The sequence below is a fragment of the Colobus angolensis genome, unplaced genomic scaffold, assembly GCF_000951035.1.
Source record: "Colobus angolensis palliatus isolate OR3802 unplaced genomic scaffold, Cang.pa_1.0 Scaffold172, whole genome shotgun sequence".
NCBI classification, from domain to species: Eukaryota; Metazoa; Chordata; class Mammalia; order Primates; family Cercopithecidae; genus Colobus; species Colobus angolensis.
The window spans coordinates 1,806,458-1,822,099 of NW_012114844.1; the positions used below are offsets into that span (position 1 = coordinate 1,806,458).

Genomic DNA, 15,642 nt, shown 5'->3' on the forward strand with positions numbered 1-15,642 from the left:
TGCCCAGGCTAAGGGTGGGGGAAGTGTGCAACATGCACACTCACACCTTGAAGCACTGGAGACATGCACAGAAATAGCTGCAGGCCTATGACAGACCTCGGGTGTTCATTAATAATGATGATAGACAGGTGTGATGGCTCATGCTTGTAATCCCGGCACTTTGGGAGGGCTGAACGGGGAGGATCACTTGAGCCCAGGATTTTGAGAACAGCCTGGGCAACATAGTGAGGCTCTGTCTCTATAAAGTAATAACAATAATAATAATGATAGAAATAGTTTGTTTCCCTCTCACTACAACAAAAGGAGCAGAATTGGTATAAATTGCTGTTAGCCACGCCCCTTCCTCCTTTCCCATCTTTAAGCATAGTTGCTAAATTATTACACCTAATGGTAATAATAAGAGCTAACACTCATTAAGCACTTACTGTGTGCTAGGCAATATTATAAGTGCATCACATATACAACTCCTTTAATCCTCACAATAATCCCATGAAGTAGTCACGATCATTATCTCCATTTTACAGATGAGGAAGCTGACATAAAGGAAGATTACTTAATTGTCTAAGGTCATACAGCAAATAACTGGCATTCCTGGAACCCAAATCCCGGATGTCTGGTTCCAAAGCCCACATTCTTTATTCTATTCTGCCTCTGCCAAACAAAACCCAAGCCAAAAATGTCTTCTTCAAAACGTCTTTAGAGAATGTGACCAACAACATGTCCCAATCTACTATTAGGAGTCAAACTGCAAATAGCCGCACAGACAGCATCTTTGCATAAAACTGCTCCTAGCATTGCTGCTGGCAATTTCCTCAGTGGTTCAGAACTACAAGAAAGTTGTCCCTCTTGGTCTTCTGGGCTCCTTGTTGCCTTCCTTTCAGTGGATGATAGTTAAGTAATTTGTGAAGTTTCTTTCTTTGCTCTGGCTGCCAAGGAGCTCAGAGATAAAGTTTATTGTCTATTTTAGTATCTTCTGCTCTTCCGCTAATCTTAGTCACCTCGCCCTCTGGTTTTGCTGAATTTATTCTCCTTCCATCTTTTTTACCTTCGTTGCCAGATTTACTTGGACTTGTGTTTATGGTAAGATACCCCAAAACCTTTTGCAAATAATGTAGGGGTTCAAACACTGTCATTTTAAAAAGCAGACTCTGCTACTTTGTCAAGGAACAAATGTCTAGTCATCTCGGCCTCTACCCACAAGCTGCTGTTTCTTTCCCTCTCTTTAGCTACACTCACCAAATTACCACCTGCCTCCAAAACATGCAAGCCTTCTTTTTCAGGTTCTGAAGTGTTAGGTGGGCATGCTGACATCACAGCCACATTGTTTGTGGACTGTCTCCGCCACATGACCTCTAGGGTCCACTTCCCCTATGAGTGAGATAAGAGGACTGAATTCCATCAATGTTCTCGGATTTTTTAAACTTTGCCACCACAGATTCTTCCACAAGCACATCTCAGGCAGCCAAAAAGATTATGTTGAATTTTATGTTCTGTGGGTTTGTTTCCAAAATAGTAGATATGGTGAGTATATTGGATATGCTTTCTCAATCCATCGTCTTTCTCCCAGCCCCATATTATAATACTCCTCCAGGTGCTATGGTCCTGTAGCATTTGATATTTTTAACGCCCCTTACGTGTTGATTTCCCTTTCTTCTGGTAATACATACCAATTTTCCTTTGGGAACAGCCATTTATCCCTTTGATGCAGTCTTAGAAGAACTTTCAATGATGGTTTTTGTCTTTCCTAGCCAAAGGGTGAGCACACAAGCCACCAGCCCAAGCAGATGCTCTCTCCCTGGAAGGTGACTTTTGAGCACTGTGTCCCAGGGCCTAAGCATGGTTCTTAAAGATGATGCCTTAAGGATGCAGTCCATTAGTTCCTGCTACCCAGATCCCAGAAGCTACCCTGTTCCCTGTCCTTTTGGAGGTTAGTTATTCAGCTTTTCCTTTAGTTCTCCAAGTTGAATAGCCTCTCAATAAATTCCTGTTTTGCTTAAGATAGTCAAGTTGGATTCTGTTGCTTACAATCAAAGAACTCTAATTGATACATAACTCCCCCTACTAAGAATAATTGACCTGGATTATATTTGAAGTCTCTTTTTACCTTTAACAATCTGTGATTCCAGTAACCTCACATAACATAAGTTACAGGATATCTAAGTCAAGATTTAGGAGAAGAAAAAGAAAAACCCCAAACCCACAGATAGAAGAGATTAAAAATTTTGTAGTAGATTGAATAATTGTCTAACAAATATTCACTTCTTCCCCCTCAGACTTGATGAGAGATATATGCTTCCCTAGCCTCTTTGTGTTGTGCTTTACCATGTGATTTACTTTAGCCAGTGGAATGTGAGTGTGAGAATGTGCCATTTTTGAGCCTAGGCCTTAAGAGTTCTGTGTTTCTGCTCACCACTAGGAGTTTGCAACTTCCCCCATGAGAAGAACATGTTTTGGAAAGAATGGGAGTCATATGGAAGTGACTTGAACCCAACTCTCAGCCTGGAGTCAGGCTCAGTCTAGAGAAGCTGAACCCTAGACAACCTGCAGATGCATGAGTAAGAAATAAAGACTTGTCATGAGGTTTTAAGATTTTTTTTGTTATGCAGCATTATTACAGCCATAGCTGACTGATACAGATTTGTTGTAACTTCACTTTACTTTAAGCCTAACAATTTTCAGATTGATCCAGTCTATGAAGGGGTTAGTAAAAGTCCTACCTGCCACTTTGACCTGGTTGGGAGTGCAGGATCTGCAGGGAAGAACCTGGAACTCTTCTGCCTGGTACATGGAGTAATCAGTACTGGCAATGACCAAGGTATCTCCAGGCTTCCATGACTGTACATTATCCTCCAGGTTCAGAATGGTGCTGTTCACATTGGTGTCAATGGTGACTGTGAGTTTGGGCCTCACTGTAACCCAAAACAGGAAAGACTGAGATAGAGCCCTTTGCCCTTGGCAAACTTTTGGCTATCTCTTTTTTCCCTTCCCCTCCCTAAATAACTAAATGCCAGGTTTGCCTATCCAAAACCCAAATCACTAGCTTGCTCCATCCCACTCTTGGTAAAGGTTTTTGAAGTCAACAAAAACCCTACCAGAAAAGAGCCATTCATTAGCTCTGGGCAGGGGAATTTTCCACTAACTTCTTAGCTGGAGTTAAATGTGGCTGCCTCACTCCACCCACTTTGCTCAAGATGTAAAACAAATATAGTTCCTCTCAACTATTATTTTCAGTTGCCATAAACCTCTCCCCCTAAACTTTCATTCCTAATGACTGCCTTCTGGAGATGGCCAAGTGCCTCTGAGAACAACCCGACCATTTCCAATCTCTTCTAACAAGCACCTTAGGAACTGGGTTTAAAATAATAGCACCCAAAGAGGCAAAGAGCTGCACATCTCTGCAGGGGAGGACAGCTCTGTCCATCTGTACCTTGATTGTCTTGGACCAGGCCCTTCCCTTTCCTGAAAGGCTTATGGAGGGGGTGGGGTTCTGCTGTCTCCTGCCAACTCCAAGGATCCTCCCACTGCTCCTGTGTCACAAAAGTGCTCTCCTTTGGGAGTACTGTCTCACTGAGATGTCTGGAGGTTGCCTGCATAGCTGCCAGTTCAAGGAACCGAGCCATAGTTGCATCTGTGTCCCCGACAAGGGGCTGCTTACCAGGCTTCCCACAGAGGAACCGTACACGGTAGCTCCGGCAGGCTCTGCCCCGGTCATAGCAAGCAAACCTATAATCCTGGCCTTTTTTGTAGACAACCTCGGTGCTGAGGTTAACTCCATCCATTGTAGTGGCCTGGGAATGACACAGAAATTACAGAGCAAAGTCTTTTTTTTTTTATAAAGAAGGAAGGTGATGATTAATGTTCTAAACATATACTCAGAGGTCTAAAATTGTCCCTGCTGCAACACTATTTACAACTGCCTGAGATGATTATCCCAATGATTGCCTCCATCACTTTTGTTATGAGAAAGACAGCCTAAAGTCTTGGAATAGATAAATGCCTGGCTTGAGGTCCTACAGTACTCAATATTGAAACCAGTGATCTACTGCTTATGGCTGGGTGAACATTTTATGGAGCATCTACAATAAGTAACCACTCTTCTAGGCTCTGCGCTGGCCACTTTTTATAGTTTGCACCACCACTACCAGCACCATGAACAGTGGCCAACAGGCCAAACATGGTTCCACATCCCCTGGGGAGGAGTCTTTAAAAAATACTCATGCCCAGTCCCCATCCTTGGAGTCTCAGATTTGATTGTGTCTGAGGTGCAGCATGGAATCTGGACTTTTAAAAGTTGCCCAGGTGATTCTAATGGGCAAGAAAGTTTGAGAACCACTTGTGTAGTTATAAAGCTAGATGTTTACCTATATTATCTCATTTCATCTTCATAGCAAAACTATGAGGCTGGTGTTACTTTTACAGATAAGGAAACTCATCCTCAGAGAAGTTTAGTCACTTACCCTGGATCACAAAGTCAGTAGGTGGCAGAGCTAAAACTTGAACCCAGACTTATGCAACTACAACGCAACATTTCTAAGCCCCATCCACTCTTGCCCTAAGGCGGAAGCCACCTAATGTCTTTTGTTCAAATGTCTGCCTCCTCCCCCATGATGGGCTCTGGGAGGGCAAGGAGCTGGTTTCTGTCCCCTTGTCCCCAGCATTCAGCCCAGGGCCTGGCACAGAGTGAGGTCTCAGTGGATGAGGGCTGGCTGGTGAGCCGCCACAAGGCCAGGTGGAGAATTTAGGGAGCAGGCTCCCAGGAGGGCACGATCCCTGACAGCTGGGGCCCATCCCAGAGCCAGGGTGTGTCTGCATCCTGACCGTGACTATCATTCAAAGACATGCAATTTAAAGCAAGGGCTGTAGCTGCTGTCATCTTTGGCATAGAGACCAAAGGGACCAGACTGGGGTAATAAGGAAGGAAAGTATAGCCGATCAAAAAAAAAAAAAAAGATGAGACTTTTTAGGAAACATTGTTTTAAACCCAGCAGATCCGTTATCTTTGGCTTGGAAGAAGAGCCACGTGGATGTGAGTTCAGCCACAATTAAAACTCAGTCATTTTCTGCAAAAACACATTCACACCCACTATCTCAGGTAGTCTCCGCAGCAGCCAGAGAGACAGGGGTTGCAGACTTGCTTTTAGACGGAGGTCAACGCTGATGGGGTTCAGATGTAAGCTCAAGGTCAGTTAAGGTAAGCACAGCTCCTCCAGCCTCCTGATGTTTTCCCCTGAGGCTAGCATGTTCTTCAATGGGAGACCCCGTAAGATTGAGAACTGAGCCTGAAAACATCATCGAAGGGAGCTGGAGATTTTTTCCAGGTGCAACATCCAACAATAATTCCAGGAGAACATTTACTCAATTCTGCTGCTTTTTCTTTTTTTCCTTTTTCTAACCTGAAGAATGATCTCAGTTTTGGATAAGAAGAGTAAAAGGGAATCCATCGTCATTCAGAGAAACAGATCTTTAAGTAGACTTGAGTTTATTATTATTCCTGGTAATAATAATTAGTAACAAAATAATTATCAATATTATAACTAATAATAATTGTTTTATTTTATTTTATTTCATTTTATTTATTTATTTATTTATTTATTTATTTATTTATTTATTTATTTATTTTGAGATGGAGCCTCACTCTGTTGCTCAGGCTGGAGTACAATGGCGCCATCTCAACTCACTGCAACCTCCACCTCTCAGGTTCAAGTGATTCTCCCACCTCAGCCTCCCGAGTGGCTGGCATTACAGGCATCCACCACCACACCCAGCTAATTTTTGCATTTTTAGTAGAGATAGGGTTTCATCAGGTTGGCCAGGCTGGTCTCAAACTCCTAACCTCAATTGATCCACCCACCTTGGCCTCCCAAAGTGCTTGGATTACAGGCGTGGGCCACTGTGTCCGGCCAATAAATTAATTTTAAATAATAAAAAATGTGTGGGCCACTTTTCGGTTTGCACACTTTGCTGCACTGAATCCACAAATCATGCCCATGGGGAAACAATTATTAGCCCTATTTTTACTGTGAGGAAACTGAGGCACTAAATAACATGACTGTGAGTGAGGTACCCAGGGCACAAAATTTAAGGCAGCACCCACTCTTGGGGTCATGCAAGTATTGAGTTGGCACTGGAGGGAGTGGGCTGCCTTAAATTTTGCACTGTGGGCACCTCACTTGCTGATATGCCAAACCTCACAAGTGGTAGAGCTGTGATCTCTCTGGCAGGCTTAGATCTCTCTGACTTCAAAATATGTTTTCGTTACCATCAGGCCGACCTCTAGCCACTGCACCAGCTGCTGTGGGGAACACACAGACTACCGGATGTCCCCAGAGAAATCTGAGTCCAGTAGATCCCACTGGCCTCGAAGGGTGGCTGGGTTTTAAGAGAGAAGGTGGGAGGCAAGAAAATTTTCAGCCAAGGAGAACTGAACGAAGGGCAAGACATAGAAACAGTGTGTTTTTGTTATTATTATTTTTTTTCAGAATCACAAAATATCAGATCTTGGAAATGCTTTTCTTAAGGTCAACTGTGCAGTCTTGCTGCTTCCCCTTTCTTCCCAACCTGCCTCCACCAATCTTGCCTAGGTTACAAATGTCCTTGACACTCCCTGGCCCAGAGGATCTGGCTATGTCAGTGCATGGCAGGTATCCCGGGACCCACCGTGTATGACACAGAGTTGGGCACTGGGGGCAGACACAAGCATGAAGAGGAGCACATAAGACCTCAGGGCCTGGGGAGGTGAGAGGCACCAGGTGACCAGAGAAAAACTGCATTTTTGCAATAGTGGCAAAAATGAGCATGTGGGAAGTTCTGTTTCATCTTAGTCTCTCCCTGGGTTAATTAACTAGGTCATTTAGCTTTTGGCTGATGCGTTTGTCACCTGCTAAAAGGGAGGAAATCCTGCTTCTCTCACCTCTTGTGACCATAAACAAGACTGGCTTTGTTTTTCTGGCCTTGGAAACATCCAGGAGCATATTCTGCATCACCATTTTTACCATTGATGAGTATGAAGAGATGCTCTAGCTAAGTCTGGGGATAACCATTGATTAAAGATTGGTAGCGAGAATTAGGAGTAAGACCCATCTCTCCAGCCTGGCAACATCTTCTCGTCGGTAGAGATGGAGGTTTGAATTCACCCTTGGAGGCACACGACTCTTACCTTTTAGATGACCATCTCAATAGACCTTGGTTTTGCCAAGAAAAAGCCAAAGGTCTTATTATGGAACTGGGAGTTCTGAATGCTTTTATTGTGAGAAGACTTCCCTAAGCTTCTGAGTAAGGGGACCACACTGCTGTTGGATCTTCTGTTCTCTGAACCTCAAATAATGGAGAACTCGAACTTGGGGAATGTATTGTCAAGGGAACTCTTTTTGTTGGAAGAAAACTAGGCCTTGCAATATGGCAACAGACTAATAGCTATAGAGTGTAGGGTTGGGTCCCTATGAAGGGTCTTGGCTTTCGGAGCTCTTAGCCTGGGTTTAATTGTGTTTTGGGACGTTCAAGGAAGGGCCTGTGTCTGTGCTGGGAGCAAAGTAAATGCAAGAGTGGAGAATGTCTAAGGAATGCTGTTTTCCTGGCACCGAGAGGTAGTCTTCCAATCAACAATGTCTGGAGCCAGACAACTGGCAGGGCAAACACCGGGAAAGATTTGTAGACCATGTAAGCATTCCTTGAGCATTTCCAGAAGCATTTGGAGAGGGAAGGTTGGTAAAGAGCTAGACTTCCTGTGGTCAAGTGAACTGGAGGGATAAGATTATGGCTATTTCAGAATTAAAGCTGGAACATTCAAGGTTACGAGAGAAAATTAAAATTAAATCTGGAAAGAATGTGCTGTGGGGGATCAGTGCTTTTTGATTCTGTTGGACCCAAGGAGAATCTGCAACTTGAAACTTAATCTGGGTAAATCCTTCTCAATAACATTGAAGCCATGTGAAGGGAAGAGCCTTAGCCAAATTATGAGAAAGTTTTCCTCAGCCTTTGCTAAGTGCAGAACAGAGGCTCCTCCCTTGGATAAGGAGTCCTTCCTGCAATGCAAGACAGAGGGCAGAAGTTCTGACCAGGTTGGTGTGGCAGGGTGAAAGCACAGACAGATGGCCTGGGACTTGAGCTGACCTGGGACGTGAGCTTTGATATTCTAGGAAAAAGTGTTGTACAAATGTGGTAGCTATTTTTATTGGCTGAAGGAGGATAAAACGGGCGGAAATGGCCTTTCTCAAATGCCTTTTTGTTTTTTTGGAGTCGGAGTCTTGCTCTGTCACCCAGGCTGGAGTGCAGTGGTGTGATCTCAGCTCACTGCAACCTCCACCTCCTAGCTTTAAATTCTCCTGCCTCAGACCCCTGAGTAGCTGGGACTACAGGCACCCGCCACCACACCAAGCTAATTTTTTTTTTCGTATTTTTAGTCGAGAGGGGTTTCACCATACTGACCAGGCTGGTCTCTAACTCCTGACCTCAAGTGATCTGCCCACAGCCTCCCAAAGTGCTGAGATTACAGGCATGATCCACTGAGCCCAGTACAAATGACTTCTAATTCTCTATCAAGCATTTAAGCAGCCTCAAATCTTGTCTGGGAATGAGACTGGGCATAAGGAAATAAATCTTATTTACCTTGCCTATTTCTCCTGTCTCTCCTGTTGTTCCCAAAGCCCAGTATCCCAATGGCTCAGCTGGTGAATGGTGAGGGCTGTGTATTTACTCAACACTTTCTTGATGGATGGGGCCAACTGAGAACATCAAGGTCCCTTTCAGATGGAATTAACTCCAATGAAGATTTTGAGCAAACACTGTCCATTCTATGAATGCTGGCTTTGATTTACCTCAGTCGAGAATAAGGCCGTGCGTGTGTTCTACATCTGGGCTGGCCTGGCCTGCACCCCAAATCCTAGCTGCATCCTGTGCACTCAAGGTCCCTAAGGAAATTGACTGGGAAGTGAGGCTGGGGAAGCCAAACCCATCCCTGTGGTGGGGGCACACTCAGCCATGCTGAAGAAGCAAGTTAAAGAGAAGGAACTCAGAAGCTGGACCCAGGAGAGAATCTGAGCCCTGGTTTCTGGGCAGATAGTAAGCCTCTGCTTCAGTCTCTAAAGTGGGAACAGTACTCTTTAACTGACCTACCTCACAGGAGGGTCATGAGAATCACAGCACCCAAGTGGCAAGAATGTCTGTGATCTATAGAGTCCTCTTCAAAACAACACATTTCTATGTTCTATTTTTGCTGTGAGTTTGGTACCTGCATATCAATGGGACGATTGCAGATTTTTCCTGGGTGAGCTTTCCAGAGGTCTGAAATTTTATCCCCACCTTTAGTCTGAGATACTTTATCATGATCGAACCACTCCGTCCACTCCACATCTAGGCAGAAAGCAAACAGCACAGTCAGACAGGAGGTTGCCTGTGAGGGCAAGTCACACTCAGTGTGTCTCCAAGCGTCCTCAGCACAATGGGAACTGAATATTATCTGTCTGTGGTTGCACCAGGCTGGGGCATGGATGGCTCTAATCAATCTGCCTACACTCCCACGTTTTAATTAAAAAATGAGTTTCTCTTAATGAGTTTCTTACTTTTATAAAAGCAGTTTATATTCTCTGTTATTGCAAAAGCAAATAAACCAAGAGAAAAGAAAGAAAATCCATCTGTAAACCCATTATCCAAGGACTGCAACTAGGATTGCTGCTTTCTGTAGTCCTTGAGTGTGGGCTATTTGAAGGGCAGGTTCTATCCTATCTGCATTTCCTGTTCAGTGCCATTGCCTGCCACATCAAAGATATTCTGTGAACTAAGCTGAATGCCACAGACCCTAACTGAGGTGAAACTGAAATCTTAGCCAGAGGATAACATCCTTCTGGGCTATGGGCTAAAGTGGCTTGACTAATTAAAGACAACGTTTGTTGCACATTTTTAGTTGATTCTGCAAAAATTAAAGTGGTCCTACTGGTACAAGAGATAAATCCTAGTTCTGCAAAAGACAGTGATTTCTGGTCTTCTATCCCACTCTTAGGGGTCACCAAATTGTCTGAAACTCCTCACCTTGAACCCACTCGCTGGACAAAGAAACATTGAAATATTCTCCATGCTCGGTCTGGAACAATTTGAATACCCGGGCAGCAGCAGAGCCTCGATGTCCTGTCAAAGAAACCAGACCCTTTAGGAGCTGGACAGACCCCCAAATTAAAAAAGCTATGATTCCAAGGCAAGGAAATCCCCCTACACACATGGACATTGACTCAGTTCTTTAAAAATTTTGTTTTAAGTAGATAAAAGAAAATCAGGACATTCATTCACTTGGGAAGCAGATTATCATCCATTCTTTTGCTTCAGTTTTGACAGTTTAGTTTCAGCCTCCCAACAAATTCAGATTGTAGAACTCTAGCATGTCTCACGGTCTGAATTCTTCCTTGGCGTTAGAACTGCAGCGCTTCCCGCAGCCTTTGCTGGGCAAAGGAGGCTACCACTGTGTCCTGAAAACCCATCTAAAGTGTTGTTTTAGCTCTTTTTAATTTTTACTTTTTATTTTTTATTTTTTTGAGATGGGGTCTCTCTCTGTCACCCAGGCTGGAGTGCAGTGGTGCGACCTCCTCCTAAGTAGCTGGGACTGCAGGCTCCCGCCACTATGCCTGGATAATTTTTTTTTTTTTTTCGTATTTTTAGTAGAGATAGGGTTTTACCATATTGGCTAGGGTGGTCTCGAACTCCTGATCTCAAGTGATCCACCCGCCTCGGCCTTCCCAAATGCTGGGATTACAAGCGTGAACCACCACACCCGGCCTCATTTTAGCTCTTAAAGTACCAACCCTGCTGGCTCTATCTCCATTCTTATCTTTTCTATGCCAATTCTAGGTTTTAGATTAAGTCAATGAAGATTTACATGAAAAGGTAAATATTATCGCAAGTGATGGGTCTTTGGCCAGCATTGGCCTTTGCCACTTCCATGTAAGGTGGCCAGTTAAGCAGCCACTCACTCATCTAGGCATTGGGAGCTGGACAATCATGCTCAGAGAAAAGTGAGCTGTTCAGAAATGCCCTGCACCTCTTGGTCAGAGAGACACTGGAGGGAATCAGGCCTCCAGCCAGCTATGTATTACCATGATATTCAATATGGTCTTCCACTGAAGAAGATGGATTTCCTTTCACAGTTAGAAAACTCCAAGGGTGTCTGAAAAAAAGAAACAAATAACAAAAAGTAAAGTTCTGCACGAGTCTGAACCTGCACAGGGTGTGGGGGGATGGAGCAGAGTTGAAGCAGCATCAGGTGGAAGAGGGTCCCTCCCTGCTGTTTGGGGGAAATTCATTCACTTGCTGGGCTTCTCTTCTCCAGAAGCAGCACCTTTCTTTGCAAGCACTCCTCTGGGCTTCCTCACTCGCTGGCCTGCCTGATGTTTGCTCCCTGTGAGTCTCTTCAGCTCCATTCTGGCAGAAGATGGGAGTATGAATCACAAATAAACAAACAAGCCAACAGACCTACCATACCTCCCGCCAAGCTCAATTATGTCCTGAAGCAAGTGCTTGGATACCTTCAGGAAAATATGTTCCAAGAGAGAAAGGTTATTTCTCTCATGCTCAGCTCCCCTAGAGTTGAGCTTGAGGAAAATACCAGAGGCTAATGTGACTGACTACCCTAGCCATCTGCCTTGGGCTGTGGAAAGGAGAGAAATCTCTCTTCTTCTTAATGGGGAGGGAAGAAAAAAATGGTTTAAGGTTTTCAAAAATTGTACATCCATCTTTCCTCCATGAAAGCATGTGCTGCTTTAGGGCAGGAAGGTTTTCTTACCCCATTTTGTTTTAGGCATTTTGCATAATGCCTAACGCAGTAATGGGGTTCAGGACATGCTACCCCCCAAAATGGCAACTTGGCATATTGAATATTTCAAGCTCAAGGAATTTGTGAAATGGCAGGAAGGAGTTTCTGACTTTCCCCTGAAGCAGGTCTTAGACCTTTATGTGGGAGGGCCTTCCTTATTCTGAGAAAAAGATCATCCTTATCCCCAAACACAGAAGGAAGCCAAGAGGAAACTGAAGGAACAGAGACCTTGCTAAGTTTCCCCTGTTTACTGTGCGTAACTCAAGCCCCTTGTCCTACCACATTTTCCCACAGCTCTCCACTTCATCAAACCTCGTGTACAGACACTCAGGTTTAACTGTTTCTTTGGGTCCTTGTTTCCTTATGAAGGCTCCCGTGTTGTGTAAAACTTACTACATTTGTGTGCTTTTCTCCTGTTAATCAGTGATTTGTTGCAGGTGCTCCAGCCAAGAACTTAGAAGAGTAGAAGGAAAGAGGTTTTCCTTTCCTACAGTAGCCCTCTCTTACTATAAGCCATCAATCGATTTTGGTGCTGAATAGCTCTCATTGTTCTTGTTTTGATCTCTTGTCTTGGAAAATGAGTCACTATTGAATGGTGTTTAACTGAGGTTGGGGATTTGACTGTCCACTTTCCTGCTTAAATCCTTCAGTAGTTCCCCATTGCCCTTTGGATAAAATCCAAGCTCCTTGGCATAGAATCGAAGGTCCTCTGCTCCCGCCCTCCTCCAGCCTCACCTCTCATCCCTTGCCCCTCTCTCATATACTACCACTGCCTGACCATCCCCACCTTCTTTGGGAGAGGCATACTTTTGCCCCTGGGCCTCCAAAGCTGCTGATCTCTCTATGGGAACTTTCTTGGTCTCATCCTCATGTGTTCATCTGCACTAAACTCCACTTGCCCGCTCTGTTGCTCTCTCATGCCCCGTCACCAATTTCCATTCATACCTTCTTCCCCCGAGAGCTCAGGACACCTGGTCTAACCAAGTACCTCCCACCAGTATGTGTTCAATAATCATTTCCTGAATGTGTGAACAAATGAAGGGTCCAAGTTTCAGTTATCCTACTGATTTTTGATGCTTTAAGTTTATCACTCAAAGAATGTCTCTATACAAATGAGGTGTGGACATGTAATTCTTGCCTACATATCTCCTCTGCCCATGTGAACCGCCCTAGCAAAAGATGGTGAGTGCCCATCTTTCCAGTGGCTCTTGTTTATAAGGAGAAAATAGTTGTTAATATTTATGGAGTGTTTATTCTGTGCCAGACATAATGAAAAATATTTTGCTCATATTATCACATTTAATTGTCCCATAGTCCTTTGACATAGCTGCTGGTATATCCTATTTTACAGACTCAGGACCAGGCAAAGAGAATGAGTCACTTGCCTGCAGTCACACCTCCTAGGAGGTGCAACCCAGACTCAAACTCAGGCCACTGGATGCCAGATCTTGGGCCCTTAGCCACTTTCGTCTTCTGCTGAGGCCCTAAGTAGTCAGCTTCCTGGTGTTTCTAACTCTCACTGTAAATTAATAAACTGGCCTTTTGGTTTATAAAACAACAGAATGGAAGTGCACTTAGTGTTTGATAACAAAGGAGACTTGCAATGCCAAGGTATCACTGTCATCTTTGGCTGCTTAAGTTTCCTGCTTGAGTTTCCCATTCAGAAGAAGTAGTCTCTGGACTGTCGGAGAATGCACTCTGGAACCTGGAGCACTCCTCCCTTGCCCAGGGAATTTCTGCCCAGCCAGCAAAATTGCTTTGCTCCAAGCCCAGAAAAGTCTCTGGCTTCCCTCTGATCTTGCTCCCAGATGCGGGAAGCTGAAGTGGGGAGCATCATAATCTAAACAGCCGTGGGACAGATAACCTCAACTTTCCACTGAGCTGAGATTTGATTCAACATGATGAAAAGGCATACTTACCATGGACACAGGGAGGGGAACAACACACACTGGGGCCTGGCAGGGGCGGGGGCAGAGGGAGGGAGAGGATCAGGACAAATAGCTAATGGATGCTGGGCTTAATACCCCGGTGATGGGTTGATAGGTGCAGAAAACCATCACGGCACACGTTTACCTATGTAACAAACCTGCACATGCATCCCAGAACTTTAAATTAAATTAAATTTTTTTTAAAAGATGTGTTTACTATGGGGCAAGTAGCATCCTCTTGGTGCCAATGTGTGTGTATGCCAATGTCAGGCATGATGCTGCACTCCAAGGCAAACAAAACACACACTAGAACATGTCAAAGGGCTGCTTCTCCTTGGGCATTTGCCTCAGCGGAAGCATTTCACATAATCTTTGAAAAACTATCTGCCAATCCCCAAGCCACGACATGATCCCTTTGCCAAAGAAAGGGAAAATGAATATTAGTTGTGCATTGGAGGCATGGCTCTTACACACAGTAGATACTCACTTAGTATTTTGTAAGTGGCTGGCTGAATGAATGAGTTCATATAAACACAGAGCTTTTGTGTTTTTTGAGTGAACTATACTTGTAAGAAAAAACAAGCTTTCTTTAAGAACAATTCCCAAATATGCCAAATGCAGATGTCAAATGCAAATGCCTGTATCTACCAGGTCATTTAGGATGGTACGGCTATGGGGAGGGGAGATGGGAAAGGTAAATTCTCAGTGGGATAGGGTGGCTTCAATGTTCCAGAGCCCAGTGGAAGCCGAAGTGAGGGGCAGTACCTAAATCCAAGGTGCAGGAAGTGTTTGCTTCCCAATTTGGTCATTGCCTTCCTGGCCATGTCATCCAGATTTCGAGAACCTTCATCATTCACTGCAACAGAAAGGATCCTGCCATCAGGCACCGCGTTCAAATACTGGACCAGACGTTCACTCTCTTTCTTGGATCTATAGGTGTCAAACCTAAAAAGGGCAGAGAGAAGAGATCTGAATAGTCTTGACAGACGCCAAAACAGAGAACTCTAAGCACATGTCTGTGCTGCAACAACTAACATGCTATCCGATGATCCCAGGGCTACAATTCTTAAAGAAGGAAGCCTTTTCTTAAAAGAGCAAGCATGTTTCATTATTTTGCATACCATACAGGGATAGCCAAGAAGAAGGGTTATGACTTGACCATAATGTTCATTTGCTAAGTAAAATGCCAAAGAAATGATTGCAGCAGTGAAGACTTCAAGCTCCAGGATGTTGAGTGGGTCACATACTTGAGGTCTAGGCCTTTTGATGTTCCCTTTTCATCCTGGAGGCAGAGGATCATGCCTCTTGCAAGAGCCTGACTTTAGGAGATAGTTCAGATAGCTAGGGCATTAGGAATTTATATCTCTGATCCAGACTAAAACACCAGTCCTAGAATTCTTGGAAATGACATGGAGACTATCCCAAATCCCTTCTCCCACCCCTAGAGCAGCTTGCAGAGAGTTACTTGCAGAGATCCAACTTAAAGTTTATTTATTAACCTGTTAACGATTCTTATGATAATGTATCTTAGAATCATTAAAAAGTAATCTTGATTCACACAGTAGCAGTCATATAACATTTGAGTATTGTAAATGTTGTTGCATTGTTATTTTCTCCTGTTTACTTTTTAAAAATTATTTTTACTTTATTAATTTAATAAATTTTTAATAAAGTAAATTAATTTAATAATTTAATAAAGTAAAAATTATTTTACTTTATTGTGGTAAGAACACTTATGTTGAGATCCACCCTCTTAAAATTTTAAGTGTACCGTACAGTATTGTGCAATGTTAGACAGCAGATCTCTTATAAGAGCAAGAACTAATAATCTCCAAATTGACTGATAACCTACCCTCATGCACATAAAATATCCATGAAATACAAATCACACACAAAAATCTATACTCCTGGTGAGAATAA

At 43.7% G+C, this 15,642-nt stretch overlaps 1 protein-coding gene across 3 annotated transcripts in view; it reads right to left on the minus strand.

Annotated features, from left to right (window-relative positions):
* The window catches only part of CEMIP (cell migration inducing protein, hyaluronan binding), a 173,587-nt gene that overhangs the window by 53,620 nt on the left and 104,325 nt on the right, over positions 1-15,642 (minus strand). For all 3 annotated transcript variants that reach the window (XM_011938365.1, XM_011938364.1, XM_011938366.1), the window contains 6 exons: positions 14,488-14,667; positions 11,079-11,149; positions 10,024-10,119; positions 9,227-9,348; positions 3,656-3,788; positions 2,718-2,909 (listed from right to left, as the gene is read on the minus strand). In XM_011938365.1, coding sequence (XP_011793755.1) covers positions 2,718-2,909; positions 3,656-3,788; positions 9,227-9,348; positions 10,024-10,119; positions 11,079-11,149; positions 14,488-14,667 — 794 coding nt within the window. The remainder of the gene's footprint in view (positions 1-2,717; positions 2,910-3,655; positions 3,789-9,226; positions 9,349-10,023; positions 10,120-11,078; positions 11,150-14,487; positions 14,668-15,642) is intronic.